Genomic DNA, 20592 nt, shown 5'->3' with positions numbered 1-20592 from the left:
TTGGCCTCCCAAAGTGCTGGGATTACAGGCATGAGCCACTGCACCTGGCCAACAACTTTATTTTTAAAAATAATCTTAGGAGTGTGATGGTCACACTAACCTTAAAAACTCAGTAAGCTCAAAGGAAAAAGACTGATATATTTGACTAAATGACGTTTAGCAAAGTAAAAAGCATACCAAAAAAAGAAGAAAAGAATGGTAAGCTGGGGTAAACTTTTACAGTACAAACCAAAGGGTTCATTTCCTTTATATGTAAAGAATAATACAAATCAGTAAGAAACACCCAAATTCCCAAGTGCCAGGGGCTGAGGGGTGGGGGAAATGGGGAGATATTGGTCAAATGGTACGAACCTTTAGTTATGAGATGAGTAAGTTCTGGGGATCCAGTGTGTAGCACAATGTCTGTAGTTAATAATCCTGTACTGTACACTAGTAATCTGCTAAGACAATCGATCTGAAGTGTTCTCACCACACACAAAAAAAGGTACCTGTGTGAAGTGATGGCTATGTTAATGCGCTTGGCTGTGGTAGTCATTTCACCATGTAAACTTCTGTCAATACATTACATTGTATGACTTAAATATACAAAACTTTTATTTGTCAATTATACGCCAATAAAGCTGGGGGTGAAAATCTAACAGAGGAATGAGCACAGGAAACAAATAGGCAGTGCAATGAAAAGAAAAACCACTTACGAACATATGAAATAGTGTTTGGCTTCACTTATTATGAAAGACACGTGAAATCAACAAGACATCTCTTTGCACCCATCGGCCTGGAGCTTACATCAAACAGCTGGTCATGCAGCGTTGGTGACCGTGTGGGAACCTCATACGTAACCAACTCTCATACACAACCAACAGCAGCATACACTGCCCCCCCTTGAGAAGGCATTCTGCCTGTGTCTATCAGAGTTGGTGTGCTCCTGGCCTGTACCCCTGCCATAGCCAGGAACCGCCTCTATAACAGAACCCACACCCAAACACAAAGGCATAGCCACAAGGCTGCTCACTGCTGCACTGACTGGAAATCTCCTAACCATCAGTCCAAGGGGGCTGGTTAATACCCCATCCCACATCCACTAAACCGATCCTGTGCTGCCACTTAAATAATCAGGTGGACCTACTGCTGTTTCCAAGATCTAGCAAGAAAGGAAAAAGCCAAGTACAGATCCATGTGGCCAGTGCAATGTCTAGTTAAGGAAAAGGGCCTATGGATGAGCCGATATAGGTCTAAGAAATTCCTGGAGAAATTCAAAAGAAATGTAAGTGGCTTCCACTATACAGAGGGACTAGGGATCTGGGATGTACAGGCAGAACAACAAGAGGTACTGTGGGGATTCCTCATTTTTAACTCTTGCAGCTCTTGGTCTGATACAAGCACTATTCTGAGAAATCTTTAACAACTACTAGTGAATAAAAGTTCATATTTTAAAACATGACTAATCTCTATTCCTGCTGACTGCATGTAGTACAGGAGAAACATGATCTTGTTTGTAAAAAAAAAAAAAGGAAAGTCATCTGGGTCTTCATAACCCGTCTTTGGAATGAACCACATCCCTTCTGGTCCCACAGGGTGACCTTCTTCCCCTCCATCCCCCACCCAAATACACCAAAGAGGAGGAGGTGGGAGATGTCTTCACTTTAAGAGTCTTATCTGAACAGGTTCACCCCAATTGCCTATTTTAAGAGCAAACTAACTCTCAGATCCCATGTGCCCACTCTATGAAACCAACAAAGCAGCTTTACCACTGTGAAGACCCCTGAGAGAAGGAAGGGGTGATAGGTGAGCTCAGCTCCAGGTCTGGGGAATGTAATCTCCATGCCTTCCACATGACCCGCACGGAGCTGGCAAGTTGATGAGCTATAGACAGGCTGTAAAGGACCCCAGGACCCTAAGGCCTGGCAGCATTTTGGCATAAGCCTCAAGCTGCCGATGGGGTGGTGGGTTTCGAAACATCCTGTATGAGCTTTGGTTGTTAGATGAGGAGAACAAAGTACAAAAAGCAGAGTAAGATTTACCAGTCTTTGTTATTTTGTACTGAAGCTGCCACTGTCAGGCCCCATTGCTTGGGACTAGCATCAGCCTTTTCGTTTTAATGAGCACGTGTTCATCTTTGTAGAAAAGCTGGTCATTCACATATAGTCATCCAGAGGCAGTGACCCTCTAAGCAGCTTGGGCTCAAGCTGCTGCCAGTCACCACATCCTGTAGGAGGGGACATCTTGAGGGTGGCTGCTTTCAGATTCCTCCCCGCAGGAGAGGCAGTGCATCCTCCGTGCAATCCGCACTTTCACAAGGAGGTTTTCTCTGCAGTGTTAACCTTCCCAGTCTGAGAGGGTCACTAGACCCCGAGAGCTTTCCACAGACAGTGATCGTGGCAGGTCCTTCTTCAAGATGCCTCTGCAGAGAGAAGGCTGTGATCCTGAGCCTGACGAGGCCAGGAGCTCTGGCATCTGGAACGTTCCCCTCCACTGAACTCTCTGGCACCTGCATGGTAGGTCTTCTCTAAGTGAAGGCTCTTCCTCACCCACTGCGTGAGGGTCACCAGGCAGTGCAGTGTGAAGGTGATGAGCTCAGATTCCAGACTGGTTCGAATCCTGGCTCTGCCACTTGCTACCTGGTGACCTTCGGCCCAGGATTCACTCTCCCTGAGCTGTGGATATAGTGATTGTTAAGTTGATATACTTAAAACACTTAGATCTGGGCCTGGCTCAAAGAAAGCACCTGACAGGTCTTACCTATTCCTGGTATATGAAGGCATGGTGGGTAGGGAGGAATTACCTTGGCTAAGAGTTTATGTGTCAAGCACCAAGACATGGGTCCAAGTCCAGGCTCTGTCCCCTACACAGCCATGGGACTGCACACAAGTGACTTTGGCCTCACTGTGCATCAGTTTTCTAACCTATCAGATGGGGGAAAGTACTTACTCCTCATGTGGTGGTTGACCAGGCAACATGAAATAGAGAGATGCTGCATGGCACAGGGAGTGGGACACCAAGCCCCAACAAGGGTTCAGAAGGTATCATTTGCATTGTTACTATTATTTTATTTTTCATTATTATCAACAATTATCTGATATGAAATAAGGCACAAGCTGAGACCAAATACTCATGCATACTCCCGGAACATTTCCCTCCGGGGCAATTTCTCAGACACAAATGGGGTGGAGGAGCTGCTCCTCCCTTACACAGGGGCTTCCCAGGAACTCACATACTCAGCCTCAGCACTGGACACGCCAGGAGGCTAGAAGGGCCCGCAGTGGGATGGGAAGAGGCGGCAGGCACCCAGGGCTGATTCCAGACCCGACCTGCCTTCATGAAAAGCCCAGGATTTGATTATCTGGCCAACACTAACATCTGAGAGGCTGGTCATGTGACACAGCTCTGGCCACAGAGAAATAAGCAGTGTGTTGAAGAGGCTTCTGGGTCTTTTAAGTAAGGTTCAACTAGATATTCAGAGGCACGCGGTGTCCTAAGGCTCAGCTAGACACGGGGCTGTCTACTCCAAGGGAACAAGGCAGACACCAGTTTGCCTCCTGGACTCTCTGATGGGAGTCCGCACTGCACCCACACAGCTAGTCTCATGGGCCCCGGGATGGGTCAGCTGCAAGGGTACAAAACTCCCACCAAGAAGGGCATGTGGAACCCATCTGGTCTAAGAGCCTCATGCTTCCAGCAGCCAGTATCTCTCACAGTCACCCCATGGGTGGGGCATAGCTTCCAGGTTCACCTTCAAGAGACATGCCAGTCACGAAAGTCACCACCGTGAGAAGCTCAAAGCCCTGGATGCCCTGCCCCGCAAGCATTAGAATTTTTCCATCTAGATACAGTTTATCAAAAAGAGCATCTCACCGTAAGCAACGTTGCCTGGAGACACAGCTGACACGCTGCCTTTCAGGTTACCCAGGGAGCACACTATGAAAGGTAACAGAGGGTCCGATTCTCATGCAGAGAAGTCATCACCTCTTAATCCACAGAAAACCTTTGCTTTCCTAATGTAAAGGGGAGGATGTCCAGCTGGTGTGGACTTCAGCCCTTCTCCTTTTTTCTTCCTGCCTAGAACAAGAAGCAATGGCTGGGGCTGCCTACACACTGTGTGACGATGAGGTGACAAGCCTGAAGAGGAGGCCAAGAGACACAGCAGTGCCGATCCTGACATCACAGAGCCATCGAACCAGTGGCCTCTTGCCTCTGACATCACAGAGCCATCGAACCAGTGGCCTCTTGCCTCTGGACTTTTTTTTTTTTTGAGATGGAGTCTTGCTCTGCCGCCCAGGCTGGAGTGCAGTGGCATGATCTTAACTCACTGCAAGCTCCGCCTCCCGGGTTCAAGTGATTCTCCTGCCTCAGCCTCCCAAGTAGCTGGGACTGCAGGCACACGTCACCATGGCTGGCTAATTTTTGTATTTTTAGTAGAGACAGGGTTTCACCATATTGGTCAGGCTTGTCTTGAACTCCTGACCTTGTGATCCGCCCACCTTGGCCTCCCAAAGTGCTGGGATTACAGGCATGAGCCACCATGCTGGGCCACCTCTAGACTTTTTTTTTTTTTTTTTTTTTTTTTGATACAGAGTTTCACTCTGTCGCCAGGCTGGAGTATAGTGGTGTGATCTTGGCTCATTGCAATCTCTGCCTCCTGGGTTCAAGCGATTCCCCTGCCTCAGCCTCCCAAATAGCATGACTACAGGCGCATAGCATCACGCCTGGCTAATTTTTTGTATTTTAGTACAGACGGGGTTTCACCATGTTGGCCAGGATGGTCTTGATCTCCTGACCTCATGATCCACCCGCCTCGGCCTCCCAAAGTGCTGGGATTACAGGCGTGAGCCACCACATCCAGCCCTGGCCTTCTTTATGTAAGACACACACCTCCTATTTGTGTAATGTTAGGTGGGGATTTTGATACTTGTGCCCAAATGCATTCAAACTGATAACGGTGTTTAATTTGGAGCAGCTTTTCCCAAATCCATTATATTCTAGGGTTTGACATCACCATGATGATGATCTCTTCCTGTTGCTGAGTAAGATTTTTGGTCCATGAAGGCCTCGCTGCATATAAATGCTGTAATAGTAAAGGATGTTGTTTTGCTTCAGTTTTCTATGTTTTCATAACAATCAAAGGGCTTCTCTCCTATAGAAGAAACTATAAATTCAGGTTTTCCACATTGGTTCCAGCTGGTCACAGCAGTTGTAGCCCGTCTGAATTGGTTTAAGGCATCCGGCCTTGTTTGGATTTGCTTTGGAACAGTCTGAGTGGTGCAGGGAACCGAGTCTTCTGGGATGCCAGGAGCTAGAGTCAGAGGTACCCCAGGCACTGACACTGCTTCCCGATCCCTCGCGATCCCACTCCCTGCAGATATGACATTGGTTCAAGGGTCGGGGCATTTAATGTCTAAATCACCTCCTAGTGTGAGAGTTCTGTCCAGATGACACCATGATACACTGAAAAGTGAGTTTCTTGGATCCAGGAGACCCTGCCTCACTGGAGCAGTGTGACTGGCAACCCCACCCTGGCTTCTGCCTGCCAAGGAAAATGGCACAGTGACGTACTGCATTCGCCCTGCTCATGAAGTGCCAGCTCCTATAAGTCAGGAACCTAATCAAACCCTACGAGCGGGAATGTGGGGAGTGTGGTCTCTTCCAGGAATCATCATAACCTTCTTTGGCCTGAAGAAAACCAGTTTGAGCCAGTTTGAACCAGATAAAATGTACCTAAAACCACATGTAAACTGCTGGGCAAAACCCATTTTAGCCTATTTGAATTGGTCAAAATGGAACCAAGTCTATCTCAATTGCATGATATTAATTCTGATGGTCTAAAACAGATTTTCACCCAATCTGAGCAGCATTAAGCCAGTTATAACAGTCCAAATTGATTTGAGCCAGTTAATCCAGTTTCAACCAATTGGAACTGGTTTAGCCTGGTTCAAACTAGTCCTCTAAAGGCGAATTTGGGGGCTTCAGTTCCCCAGGCTTTATTTGTTTGCTAAAAAAAGAAAAGCAGCATGGGAAGGGCTGAAAGTCATTTATTTCTGAAGACTAATTTACCTTGCTCCCATAAATATTTATAATAATTAATTACCAGCTTATTGAAAGAATTAATGAAATTCACACTGTTTATTGTAACACATTAGCAGGGGCAGGAAACATCCTCCTGGCAAAGAGAGAAATCATACGGAAGAAGCTCTTTACTCTGAGGTTGGAGCACTAAAAGCAAACCCAGTGGATCTCTTACAGGGGCCCCGCAAGGTCTCCAGATGCTCAGCTCCGTCAAAGCCAGGCAGGTGTGCTCTCCACCCCCAAGAGTGACACAGAACATATTGACCAGTTTCATTCTTTATTGAATGTTGAAATGCACTATTAACCTCCTCAAAAAGGGTGGAACAGTAAAGAAAAACAAAGGATCTGAAAAAAAAAAAAAAAGCCTGAATTTGAATGCCATTATATCCACCCTGATCAGAAGTGTTAGCTATAACCAGCTGCTTATAAAGACACATCTCAATCTATTCAGTCATCAGTGTTGTCTGTGATGCAATTAGCCAGGGTGTAATTAAAGGAGATGGTCTACTGTTCCTTGCATCAAAGCGGGCAGACCAGCTGGACCTCCCCTCCCCACTAAGTAGGCCTACACAGTGTTCAAACAGACAATGGCCAAGCACCTTGCTGGTAGGTAGGCACGCTTTGTAAACAAGTTTTGCAGGTGAACGCCCAAACTAAAAGCACCATTTGTTTTGACGTAAAATGCAACTGCCCCTTGAGAGATAAAATTCAAAGTCACTTACCAGCCACAAAACTTGGAAATGATGCCACCTTCTTTGTCTGTTAGGAAATATGGAAAAATAAAACACATATCAATTTTAAGTAGGTAGCCCACCAGGTGAAGGCTAAGCAGGGCTGTGATATGAGCCATAATGAGAAAACCATAATGTGAATACCCCCATGAGTGATGGTGTTCCCAAGATGTCAGCTCCGTACAGCAAACCAGTCTGGTGGAGGCAACATGATGTTGGAGAGTGACCCAAAAGCCCATCATCTAAAACTTAGGAACCCTCAGACTAGCATATCTTGACTAGAAGGGAGCCTAGAGATCATCCCACACAATGGTGCTCCAGCTGCGGGGCATGAGAGCCATCCAGACACATCTTTAAAAGCAAGATAAAGGAGACTGGATACCACTCCACTGGTGGCAATCGTTATTTCATCAAAGTTAAACAATCTCATCTAAACTATGTTACCAGAAAGGGGAAATAACTTCCATCATGGCACTGTTAGTTTATAGGAAATTGTTTGTTAAACCTGTTGTTGATTTAGAACAGTGGTTCTCAACTGGGATGATTTTTGTTCCCAAAGGGACATCATTAGGCAATGTCTGGAGACATTTTTGGTTACCACAAATCAGGGGTGGGGATGGGGTAGGTACAAGGATCTAGTGGGTTGAGGCCACAGATGCTGCTCAACTCCTACAATACACAGGACAGTCTCCAAAACAAAGAATTACCTAGGCCTCAATGTCAATGGTGTCATTGTTGAGAAACCCTAGTTTAGAACATGGTTATCAGACAATGAATAGAATGGCTTTTCATAAAATTAAGAAGTACCAATGGTCTCCACCCCCACACATACACCATCTGCAACACATAAGCACTCCATGGCATGGTCCTAACAACAGGGAGGCCCTCTTCTCCCTCCTCCCAGGCCAGCGTGCCCTCACCTCCTCACCATATGGTGACACCAACTTGGTCTGACCTGGACTCCCTCTCCCCCAGGCACCGGGTGGGACGAGAACATCATGGACAAAGTAAGCAGACCACAACTCAGTGGGCCACTCCATCATTAGATGAGTGTTCCGGCCCAGAACGCTCATCCTTGAGAAAAATTACCTCTGGAATGTTGTTATTGTCAACAGGTCCATTGAGATCAGAGCGCTGCTGCTTCCTTGGCTGCTCCAGACCATTGCAAACCTGGAAACGGGGAAGTTAAAGATCGTGATTTTATATGTTAGAGAAATGCAAGATGCAAAACCTGGATATGCAATGTGATACAATTTTGTAAAATGCATGTGTATGTCTGTATGTGTATAGGTGTGTGTGCAGACATCTATTTAATTATACTTAAACTGCTATGAACTTAATATTCTATTTTCATACTTCTAAAAAAGTTATTTTAAATCATTTTTAAATTTGTTATCTTTTGATTGCAGTAAAATGCACATAACATAAAGTTCACCATTTGACCATTTTTAAGTGTACAGTTTAGTGGCACTAAGTACATTCACACTGTCGTACAACCATGGTCACCATCCACCTTCAGAATGTCTTCCTCTTCCCAAAACTACAACTCTGTACCCATTAAACAAACCCCTCAATACCCCCCAACCCCAACCCCAACCTGAGCCCCTGCCAACCATCATTCTACTTTCTGTTTCTGTGAATTGGGCAGCTCTATGCCCCCCATGTAAGTGGAGTAATTAAGCAGTCAGTATGTGCCCTTTTGGAACTGGCTTATTGCACTCAGCAAAATGTCCTCAAGGGTCGTCCACATTGAAGCACATGGCAGAATTTCCTTCCTTTAAGGGCTGAATCACATTCTACTGTGTGTACATGCCACCTCTTGTTTATCCAGTCATCTATTGATGGACACTTGGGTTGCTTCCAATTCTTAGCTATTGTGAATGGTGCTGCTATGAACGTGGGTGTGCAAATATCTCTTGAGTCTTAGCTTCCACTTCCTTTACGTACATACCTGGAGGTGAAATCACTGGATCATAGGATAACTCTATTTTTCAGTTTTTAAGGACCTTCCATACTATTTTCCACAGCAGTAGTACCATTTATGTTCCCACCAAGAGTGCCCAAAAAGTTAAAAGCCATATTTTTAAAAAACCTAAATTCTTGGATGAGAATAAATGCAAATTAGCCAATCTATTACTACAAAATATAAAATGCCCCAAGTACATGTCATAAGTCTTCTTTTAAAGAAGACACCAAACTACAACTGCTTCTACTTCAATTAATAAAATTTAAGGTTAGGTATATTTTCTCTATTTAGTTCCTTATATCATCCAGAAGATAGAAGCCAGATCCATAGCCCTTAAAGCCCTGTCCACACCCCAAAGGAGGTTCCGGAGCCTGCATGGTAAGTCCAGTTCCAGAACTTTCTGGAAATAAATTATTGAGAAATAACAATATGATGATGGCAAGGAAGACACTGATGATAAAAGTTACATTTACCAGCTGGGTGCAGTAGCTCATGCCTCTAATCCCAGTACTTTGGGAGGCCAAGGCAGGCAGATCACTTGAGGTCAGGAGTTCGAGACCAGCCTGGCCAACATGGTGAAACTCTGTCTCTACTAAAAATACAAAAATTAGCTGGGCATGGTGGTGGGTGCCTGTAATCCCAGCTACTCGGGAGGCTGAGGCAGGAGAATCACCTGAGCCTGAGAGGCGGAGGTTGCAGTGAGCTGAGATGGCGCCATTGCACTCCAGCCTAGGCAACACAGTGAGATTCAGTCTCAAAAAAAAAAAAAATGTTACATTTACCTAATTTATCTAGCACCTTAGGGTGTATAAAAGCCTTTTGCGTACACAATGAATATTCTCCCCCCTGCTTGACAGGTGAGAAAACTGAGACCCCAAGTGTTGGGCCGGCTTCTCTCGGAGTCAGGTGACGCCACGAGGTGTGGCTGCCAGCTCTATCCCCTGTCCTAGTCTATCAGTGTGCTCTTTGATGGAACTCTGCCTCTCTGGGGGTTTGAGAAAAATTAAAGGACCTGGGCCCACCCTCCCAGCACTGATGGGGACAGACATGCCGTACCCCAGGCAGTTGGAATGATTGCTGGCTAAACCTCCCCTCCAGGATCACAGACACCACTGGATTTCAGAGGCAATGGGAGTAGGGGATGCAGGGGAGCAGGCACCAGGGCTGGGCTTTAAGGATGGCAAGGGAGAAGGGAGATCACTGCTGCTACATCTCAAGAAAGCTACACGGGGCTGCCCTTCCTAGAACTGAGGGGGTGCGGGGGTGCAGCTGGGACCCAGCAGTTCTGAAGTCTGGTTGGTCCCTGCCTCCCCCAGTCCTGCTGCCCCTACCCCTGAGCCCCATGAGCTCACAGGCCTAGCCAGACTGCAGCCTGCTGTCCTGGCATGACCGAAGGCCCGGCTCTGGTTTTTCTGGGACTGCTGGCACGCTGCCCTGCTTTTCAAAGCCTAGCATCCCAGGAGCAAAACCCATCCTTCCCCCTACAAGACGGCTGTGATCCACCTGGGACTCCACTGCAGTAGACCCTGCACTGACCAAGCTGAGCAGACAGTGCCCCTTTCTGCAGGGCTGAGACTGGCGCAGGTACCGCTCCTCCAAGGTTTCTTCCCCTCACCCATCCCCGGCACTGCTCTTCCTGCTATGGCCAAGGAACACCAGGCAAAAGCTTCCAAAGGATGCAACAAGAGAATCTCACCTCAGATGCTGCTCACGTTCTCCTAAAGTAAACCTTATTTGGGACATCCCCCAGAGAGCTCTGTTGAGGACACTTTGCTATTTCAAGGTGCACATAGCACACATCAGTATTTTACCCGCTTGTCTGAAAGTTCCCCAACACAGTGCCCTTCTGCATGGACTTGGTTTCCTGGAGGCCTTCCCTGCCTTACTAGTTGCTGGACAGGTGCTGGTCATCTCCAAAAAACCCCAAAGAAATCAACCAGCCCACCAGCAAATGAAATCAGGTTAACAACATCCCTCCTGCAAGCTGGGTGGGATTTAATTTGTCAGGCAGAGGGAGCGCCACAGATGTAGGGCGACAGACTCTCATCAGGCAGCCAGGTAAGTCAGGGTTTGGGGGACACAACCGGGGCTGCATCCACCATGGGTTAGGGCTGGGCCAGCCACTGTACCTTTGTGCAACTTCAAGCCAGGGCCCAAGGCTTGGCTGGGGACACAGACTGATGGCCGCACCCCCACGCCCTACCCATGGGACTCCCCAGTATGGGGGCCATAGTATGGGGTGTCCACAGGCAACACAAGGTTGTCTCTAGGGGTGACCTTTCCTCCACATCAGCGTTTCCTCTAACTCCCTTCCAAGCGGGTGTCCACTCATCACCATGACAACCACATCTCACAATAAACAGCCAGGGTTACTTTCCAAAGAGGCAGGAGGGTGAGCTTGTGATGCTTCTCCTTGGGAGAGCCCATCTGGTGCTATAATTTCCAACTCAGGGGTGGCGGGGTTGGGGGGCTGACAGCATCTGAAATTCACACAGTGGGAGGCCCACATGGATTTGGGGCTCCAGGCATCCTAGATAAAGATGCTATTTAAATCCTGTTATGCCCTCCCCAGAGTACAGCAGCCAGCCACCCCTCAAAACAAGATGCCAGCCAGGGTCACCTCAACTCCCCACAGCCAACAGGGGACACGGGGTCCCATCTCTCGCTGAGTAACTGTAGTGGGGCCTGAAACCCACATCAGCCATCCACTCGGAGCAGGCGGTGGGCACAGCATGAGAATCAGCATGTGTCCCCAGAGCTCTGAGGACAGAAAATTAATGTGTGGTGTGGCACAGACTCTTCGCAGCACATGGGACTCAGGGGCAACTGTTCAGGGCAGAGATAAATGCTTGTAATAAAAATACACTAATGCCAATAAATCTTTCCAATAAACACCTTGGCTCCAGTTGGTGAAACTAAAGCTTGGATTTTTAAAAGTGTCAATACTGATTTTGCCTGCTTGATGAAACTGAAAATACAGCAATATAACCACATTGCTTTGGATGAAACAGCACCCAACTAGTGCACACCCACTCCGCTCAGGCCATCTTCCACAAAGGCAGAATGCTTCCAAGCACTCTCTGGAATGACGGGCATGTCAGGAGTGAGGTTAGGGATAGAGGGCATCAGTGGAAAGCCAGGCTAGCCACAGCCATCCCCAGTGGCCTGTGAAAATTCTCCCCAAACATGACCCTGTGACAGAGAAGTCCTGGGTGGATGAATGACTCCGTTAGATGACAGTCTTCTCTGGGAATCACTTCATGCCTCCTGTTTTCAAAAGAGGCGATCATCCCTACTCATCTGATATTTCAACAGGGCCTTCTTCCTCCATCCAGCTCGGGAGGGGCGGCCGAGACCCGCTACGGCACCAGAGCTCCAAGCAAGACCAGTGAGGGCATGACCCCCTGGTCAGATGGAAGGTCTCACTCAGCAGCACGGAGGAAGGTCTCACTCAGCAGCAGGGACGTCTTCTTTCAGATGCCCTTGGATCCATCCCCTGACATCTGCGTGGCTCAGAAAACATTACGGTATTGTTCTTTTCCTTCCACTCGTCTTTACAATTCAGGTCACTCCTGTGATGTTTATCTTGAGGAGAATGGAAGCTTGGATAGAGTATCTGTTCTTATAACAGTTACTCCCCTGGGGGAGATCATATCTTTTCAAAGCAGATCTGTGGCTTAAAAGTATCATGACAAGACACACTGGGAAAACCAGCCAGTCAGTCTGTACTTAAAAATCTCTAGGCAGGCCTGTGAATGGGAGGAGGAAGGGGAGTCCCTCCTGCATCCCGGTATCCAGACATTTCATGGAACATATTTATGCTAAAAAAATTATTCACTATCTACCTGAAATACAACTTATTTTTTCAATTGCTTATTGTGGTAAAATATACATACAATAAAATATACTATCTTAACCATTTTTGAGTGTACAGTTCAGTGTTATTAAATTCATAATGTTGTACAACCCTCACCACTATAAGTTTTTTCATCTTGAAAAACCAAAATTCTATACCCATCTAAATTCGAATGTAACTGGGCACCCTATACTGTTATTTGCTGAGTCCATCAGCTCTAGGGGGCAGACAGGCTGATAGCACACTCTGGCCTAGCTTTATTCTCCGTGCTTGGACTGCTGAAATCTCTCCTCCATCACCGACCACTGGGGCCACCTGCACACGTCCTCCACTTCATTGTTCACTGTCTCTTCACAGAGCCCTGTAAAGGGCAGGCAGTGGATGGCTGTGTCCAGTGCAGCATTTCAGAACAGAATCATATTTATCTAAACTTGTCACTGCATTTTGAGGCTTTGTCAAGTACCATCCAAAGGTGGGCCCACATGGCCAGGCCTGAACAGGTGCCTGTTGTATGTCCCGTACGGCACAGGGCAGCTCTTGCTAAGGACAGGACGATGCATGCAACAAAGACCCTGACCTAGGACAGCTCACCTTCCAATGTGGAGACAGAACCCAGTGATCCTGCCAGCCTCAGACCCTCCACAGGATGAGCCAGGGTATAAACAGACACACACATGAACAAAAGCAGGCCCTGGGAGATCAGGCCAGAGGAGCTGAAGTGGTGAGGCCAGAGACCAAACCATCAAGGTGACAGGGCTGCTTAATTTTTTTCCTTTGAAAGTAATCAGAACCCTCATGCACTGCTGGTGAAAATGTAAAATGTTCTGTCACTGTGGAAAATATCTGCGGTCAGTGCAGGGTCTACTGCAGTGGAGTCCCAGGTGGATCACAGCCGTCCTGTAGGGGGAAGGATGGGTTTTGCTCCTGGGATGCTAGGCTTTGAAAAGCAGGGCAGAGTGCCAGCAGTCCCAGACACACACACACACACACACACACACACTATGAGCACCTCGGCTTGCCAGCACCTCCTTGGGCCCTCTGTGCAAGTCCCTATAGACACTGTCCATCTACCCTTCCCATGCCTCTGCCTTCCCAATCTACCAGAGCTGCTCAGGCTCAGGGGACCCTGCCAACAGGTGGCCACTGCCAACGGGTGCTTTCTTCCCCAGCAAGATATCTCCTAACTGCCCTGCTACATCTGCCTTCCTAATGTCCCTCCCCTCAGCTCCCCAATTCTCTCCTGGCTCCCCTCCATGCCCCCAGTGGAACCCTCTGTCTCTCTCTCATCACCATCCCCCAACCCATGTCCTTCGCCTTCCCCTTGTCTTGTTTCAGGGCTCAAAGCCACATCACAATTCCAGCCCCTTCCATGCTGAGGACACCCACACACCTCTATGTTGATCCCCACCTTGTCGGCTGCCTTCCCAAAGCCCCTCTCAAAGTCCCAGAGTCTCTCCGCCTGTCCCTAACTCTGGAGTCTGTCCCAGAAGCCTGACTGGAACTCATCTCGAGCCTGGCCACATGTGGATGGGGGCAGGGAGAGTCTCATGTATCCGTCCCCCTCTAGAATGAGTTTCAAATGCAGGATAATGCCACTTTCACCTTTGCAGTCCCAGTGCCTACCACATGGCAGGTGCCAATTTGCATGGGCCACGCAGGAGGGATGCAGGGAGGGCCAGCCCCCCACATCAGGAGCAGCCCAGCAGGGGGAGCTGGCTTTGAAGAGTGTGAATTCGAGGTGGAAACTGGAAAAAAGGTGCCCAAGGCTAAGAGAGGCTTGGCTATCATTTGGAGTCGGTGAGAGACAGGTGGTCCCAGGCCCAGCTTGTCTACCTGGAAGAAGAGGTGTGTGGGCTTCTCAGCTAACTTCCTATTAGATATTGGGTGTGAGAAAATCAGGGCAGCCCTTAGGGCTGTGCAGCTGTTGTCCCATCTCCCAAATCAGTGACTCTGGAGTAGAAAGAGGCGTGTGAGACTTCCCCAGCAGGGCACAAGCCACACTCAGGAGGGCCCTGCAGAGGGGACAGCGTGGGGGCACCTTGGGAGGCCCTTACCTGACCTCACCCTCAGCAGCTCCAGTGTGGCCCTGACCAGTCCTGGTACTCCTCTCATCCTGTCTCACAAGCAGGGCTCAACACCTCCTTTGTGTCACTCCCAAGGACAGGTCCACTAGTGTCCTCACCCCTGCCCAGCGTGGCCTGTGCCCAAACTGGGTGCAGGGCATTGCCCACCCACCTCCCTCCGACCCGATGAGCTTCCCATGGACTGAAAACTCATCATCATCATCATCTGCACAAGCACTCCATGCCCCGCACCATCCATATGGACACTGACCCAGATCAACTCCCCTCCCCACAGCCCCAGGAGATGGGGGGTTGCTGGCACAGGTGGCCCATCCAGAATGTTCCCGGGCCCCGAGCTGCTGCAGCCGGGTTGGATGCCGGCTTCCTGACTGTGGCTCCAGCATTCCTAACCACTGCACTCTGCTCTCTCCCCGAGGACTAGGGTGTGTTGAGGGCAGAGGTACTTTTTAGATCACTATTAGTGGGAGAGCTTTACATGCTCTGCCCCAACAATGTTTTAGAACAATGTTTTAGAAATCCTGGCTTTACCTAGATTTTAAAAGTACTCGAAGCAATCCCAGATCCTCAACTGCTCCCTGATAATAACAGCCACCCATGGTGACATGTCATCAACACATGTCATCAAAAACATGTCACCCATGGTGACATGTCATCAAAAGGCTTCATACAAATCAAAGAAGCCAGCTGTGCTGACTTAGAAAATGTGCCCTGAGCTTCTGAACATCAAGTTCAGAAGCTCATGCGGAGCCAGCCAGGGTTGAAACGTCAATGCACACCTGTAGGATTTTATTTTTCAAGGCAATCCTGGGAATCAGTAGCAGGAGGTGCGGTGTCCACCCTGTCACAGTGCTGGGAGCAGAGGTGCGTGGGAAGGGGTTCAGTACAGATGACAGGGGACACAGGAGCACCCCAAGAACCCTCCTGTGCAGCCTCCTCATGTGCAGAGCAGGAGTGCTAGGCCTGACACCATGGGTGGGCGGGGCAAGGGACACTGTAGAATCTGGGGCATGGCTGCAGAAAGGAGGGAGCCGACTACTCCACTGAGGCCTAGGGGGCTGCAGAGGACCTTCCCCTGCTCAGGCAGGCCATGCCCCAATGCCCCCCATAAGCCCCTGCCCTCAGCACCACCTACAGGCTCTTTCCCAAGTTCCATCCTACTGTGGGCCAGGTTTAGACAAACCCCAGACCACTCCCTCCTGGGCGCAGTGTAAGCCCCAAAGCCCCTCTGTGCAGGACCACCCCATCTGCACACCTGCTGCCCCACTGCACGCTGATGGAGGGAGGAAGCCTGGGTGCCAACAACCCCATGCCACTCCTGTCTCAGTCCTCTTCTGTAAAGCAGATACTGACACTCACTTCATATGCTGCCCAGCGGGGCATGTGTGTGAGGCCCCGGCTCAGAATACACATGGTGCCACTGCCTCCCACCTGGGGGTCACACCCAGTTACCTGTGCTTTTAGCACCTTCTCTCCCTTGGCACCAGACTCCTATCACACTCTCAGAAGGCTCTTTAAAAAACAAGCCTCTAACTGAATGCCAAGTCATGGCCAAAGCGTCTCTACAACGAGCAATGATGCACAATTCCACGTTTGATGTGGCCTTGAGGCCCTCGACCATGCTTCCATTTAACTGTTAATATATTAAGTTGGCTACGATGTACTGATTTTTCTTATTTTTTTCTATTGTCAGAAGGCTCTTTCTAGAAAGCACCAGCTGGGCCAGGGATAAACAGAAATCATGAATACCCCAAATAATCAAAACGTGTATTTGGTTTGCCATTCCAAGGTGTGGAGCTATTCTACACTTGCTGAGTAAATCAAATACCTCAACTCGGTAGCCATGGAGGTCCTGGACAAGGAATGCCTGCAACTCCAGAATCTCCAAGGTCCAAAGGAGTAAGTCTCTACAGGGAGAATTTCAGGCAGGGCTGACCTTTTCAGAGTATGTCCTGATAGACGTCACAAGGTAACAGGTGGGATGGGGCTCCAAAACAATCCGTCCAGCCCTCGCCAAACCCGTATGTTCCACAGGCCACCCAGAAGCATCCAGAGAACATGCCATCCAGGGCCACCCCACAGACCCACAGAACTAGGATCTTTGGTGCTGGACAAACACTCTATGGTTCCCCCCAGGAGTGTGGGTGAGTTGCCCCAGGGAAAGCACTGATCAGCAAACTACTCTCTTCAAGGGAAGGTACCAAGGATGTGCCAGGCCCACAGGCTCGTGGACCCGTGGAGCTCGTGGAGCTGTGAGACTGAGCCAGGCAACGGTGCCCAGCTGGGGTCCTCCCTCCACTCACACTTCACTGCCTGATAGTAGAGGGCCACATGGGTAGGTGTAGGAATACTGATTCCATCAGGTCACTCAATACGAGCCTGGCTGGACCCAACTCATGTATTCCTTAATCACTGCATGTAAAAAAAAAAAATCAATACTTTATGTCAACAAAGCTCAAAAAAATTAAGAAAAATGTCACATGAACAATCTTTACTTGACTTGTTTGATCTGTGGCTTGAGCCCTGGTGAACTCAGGACGTGTTAGCACTGAGATGGGGACATTTTACAGACCGGAGGCTTCCGTATCTACTGGTCACCTCACTGGCACCACATCCCACTCACTGAGAACAACAGAGCATGCCAAGCCTTTCAACAGCAAGGAAACAGACAACAGAGGAGAAGAGACCATCACTCTCCAGGAGGAACACTGCACAGTTCCCCCCACTGACTCACTCTCCACCAGGCAGGCTCAAATGTGGACTGCAAAGAACTGGATGCTTTCTCTTCTAAGGTTCTTCAAGGGCTGTGTTATGCACTGTTTAGAGGCATGGGTTTTGGCATAACACAGTCCATAGTCTATTCACAGAGGAGCTACTTAACTGTGCCATCTGCAACATGGGACTAACCCTAGCTCCCTCTCTCTGGGTTGTTCTAGGATTTACTGAGATCATATTCCTAACACCCCTAACATGGTTCCGGCAGTCACCACCAACACCACTGCCACCTCCACCAGCACCCACGGACTTTACACAAACCACAAAATAAGAAAGGTTAAATCTGCAGAAGCCAAGGGTCCTGATGGTAACACAATGACAACATTTCCATCATCACCATTTGGGGTTACTGAATCATCTTGGAACTGAAGCATACAGGGAGAGGTCTTGGGAGTTCACGTGTACTGGTCCTCTACTCCTCAGGGTGTAAAGCTTGGGTCTCTATTCTCCCATAGACCCTGCATGGAGGGAAAAGGGCTTGCTGATACACCATGTTTGGGAAGCACTGGCCAGGCTGGCTGGTGTCTCCGCTATAGCGAACATGGGACTTTATGCTGCTCGTGTGTGAGAAATCAGTAAACCCCCAAGAAGGGAAAAGCTTTGCAGCAAAGTTTCCCAAAGTCATTTGCCAAGCAAATACAACCAATTCTCATTCACATAGTTATGTTCTGTAAAGCTGCCCTGAGCACTGAGTTGATGAATACTGAATACATTGCTCCTAGGGGAGATACAGGGTTAGGTTCCTATGAGCCTCGGGACACATTTTTGTCAATGAATCAACACAGAACCTTGTTTTATGTGTGTTTATACACACCTTGTTTAATATAGATTTCTTACAAATAATTAATTATATGCAGTATTTCTTTATCATAAAACACTAGCTGAGAAGAGTTTAACATTTCCCTGACCCTAGATCACAAGACAGTAAAGTTCTTGGGTTTTCTACCTGTACACTGTGCGTTTTTTAATCGGTCATTGTCCCATGAATCTGCAAATTTAGCCATTCCTCCATCTTTTCCTTAACTTCATCATACACTACAGAAGTTACTTTAGCACCTCCCAGAGTGGCAGCATAGACGAGTCAGCACTGTTGCTCAGCCCTGAAGGAAGCTTCTCTAGCACATGTAAGGCACATGGCAGCCATTCTGTGCTTAGGATCACTAGGCTTCAGCACCACACTTGAGGGCCATTTTATCACCAACACACACACACACACACACACACACACACACACACATCAACAAAAATGCAAAGAACTCTACATAGATTGTGAAAAGAACAGTTGTTTACAGTATGAGAGCTGAAACAAGAAGGCAAAGCCTTGTTCAACCTCAGTTGGGAACGTTGAGAGTTGGGTGACTCAAATTCTTCCCCTCTCTGTACCTCCGCAAATGACTGGGAAAGTGCTATGAGTACTGATTTCAGGGTTACAAATCAATTTTAGCAAGTTAACAAAGTGGCAAATATGAAATCCATGAATAGTAAGGATCAAATGATACTTTGTTTACAGAACACCTCTAAGAGCGTGTTTTGGGAAATCCTGACCTAGGTTTGTCTCTTTGATTCGAAAACTCTATAGTGGAATTCTATAATGCCACATGGCAAAAGATTTTTTTGCCTGTATATTCCAAATTTTCCTCAGTAAACTTGCAGTGCTGTGAAATACCTTTTTTTATTTTACTAAAATAATTCATGTGTAGATCTCTGTTCCCCATCCTGTCTTCCTACAATTTTAGAAATTCTATTGCCTTTGTGTCTCTCATATCCCAGCCTCCGGGTAGACCTCTTGGTCTCAGCAGAGTTGCACAGGTAGGAGGGCTACCTGCAAACTGGAGCCTTTTCGAAATGAATGGCATCCTACAGCTCAGGAGGGCTCCAAAGGCCACACAACCTACTTCTTAGTACAGGCGCAACTCATTTTTCTTTTCTTTTTTTTTTTGGAGGTGGGGAGTCTCACTTTGTCGCCAAGGTTGGAGTGCAGTGGCACTATCTCGGCTCACTGCAGCTTCTGCCTCCCAGGCTCAAGCGATTCTCCTGCCTCAGCCTCCTGAGTAGCTGGGATTACTGGCGCACACCACCATGCCCAGCTAATTTTTATATTTTTAGCAGAGATGGGGTTTCACCATGTTGGCCAGGCTGGTCTCGAACTCCTGACCTCAGGTGATTTGCCCAGCTTGGCCTCCCAAAGTGCTGGGATTACAGGTGTGAGCCACCGCACCCAGCCGGCAACTCATTTTTCATATCGATCAGACCAAAGCAATGTCCTCTGTGAATACATCCACCAGACAGTGAAGAAGGAAACATCCAATTAAATCCCTCTGTACCCAAAGGAGGTGGAGGGGTCACAGATGAGTCATTAACATCTCAAAAATGCTGCAGAGATGATGAAAATAATATAACCAAAATTCAAAAGAAAATGTACTAAAGAAGAGGACATATGCAACAGAAAGTCACACCTACAGTGTAGAGAGTGCTTCTATGAGCTGGAAATGCATCCAAACCCCAGAAGATAAAGGGCATGCATCCAACATCCACAGAAGAAGGGAAACCATTAGGCAAGGCCATCGAGGGGAAATGGTCAACGCTGACGTACAGCATGGGGATTTATCCTCAGGTAATAAACCAAAGAAGGAAAACAAGATTTGTACAAAGATGTCTGTGGCAGCCTTACACCTAAGAGAAAATGCCACTCACAGTCTGCACGCTCAGTGGTAGAGTGTGTAGAGAGAAATATGTTATACGGCACATCATCGCCCAAATGGATCATGGAAAGGTCACTACAAATAATCATGAAAATTATACGGTGACATGGAGAAACATTTATCATACATCAGATTTTAAAAACTGTATGACAAAAATACATCTGGGTTATGATGACAGCTACGTACGTCATTTATGCTCAATGCTATGGTCTGAAAAGGCACACAGATGAAATAGCTCATCCGTTAGGGTAGTAGGGACCATGGAGAATACAACATTGTTCATCTTCCCATTTTTTTTTTTTGAGACGGAGTCTCGCTGTCGCCCAGGCTGGAGTGCAGTGGCGCAATCTCGGCTCACTGCAGGCTCTGCCCTCCGGGGTTCATGCCATTCTCCTGCCTCAGCCTCCCGAGTAGCTGGGAC

General features: G+C 48.0%; 1 protein-coding gene across 5 annotated transcripts in view; it reads right to left on the bottom strand.

Annotated features, from left to right (window-relative positions):
• APBA2 (amyloid beta precursor protein binding family A member 2) overlaps positions 1 to 20592 on the bottom strand; it is a 229211-nt gene that overhangs the window by 35228 nt on the left and 173391 nt on the right. For all 5 annotated transcript variants that reach the window (XM_030814399.1, XM_030814402.1, XM_030814403.1 and 2 more), the window contains 2 exons: positions 7881 to 7961; positions 6783 to 6819 (listed from right to left, as the gene is read on the bottom strand). In XM_030814399.1, coding sequence (XP_030670259.1) covers positions 6783 to 6819; positions 7881 to 7961 — 118 coding nt within the window. The remainder of the gene's footprint in view (positions 1 to 6782; positions 6820 to 7880; positions 7962 to 20592) is intronic.

This window comes from Nomascus leucogenys, chromosome 6, assembly GCF_006542625.1.
Source record: "Nomascus leucogenys isolate Asia chromosome 6, Asia_NLE_v1, whole genome shotgun sequence".
Classification (NCBI taxonomy): Eukaryota; Metazoa; Chordata; class Mammalia; order Primates; family Hylobatidae; genus Nomascus; species Nomascus leucogenys.
This window is presented reverse-complemented; position numbering and strand designations above follow the sequence as displayed.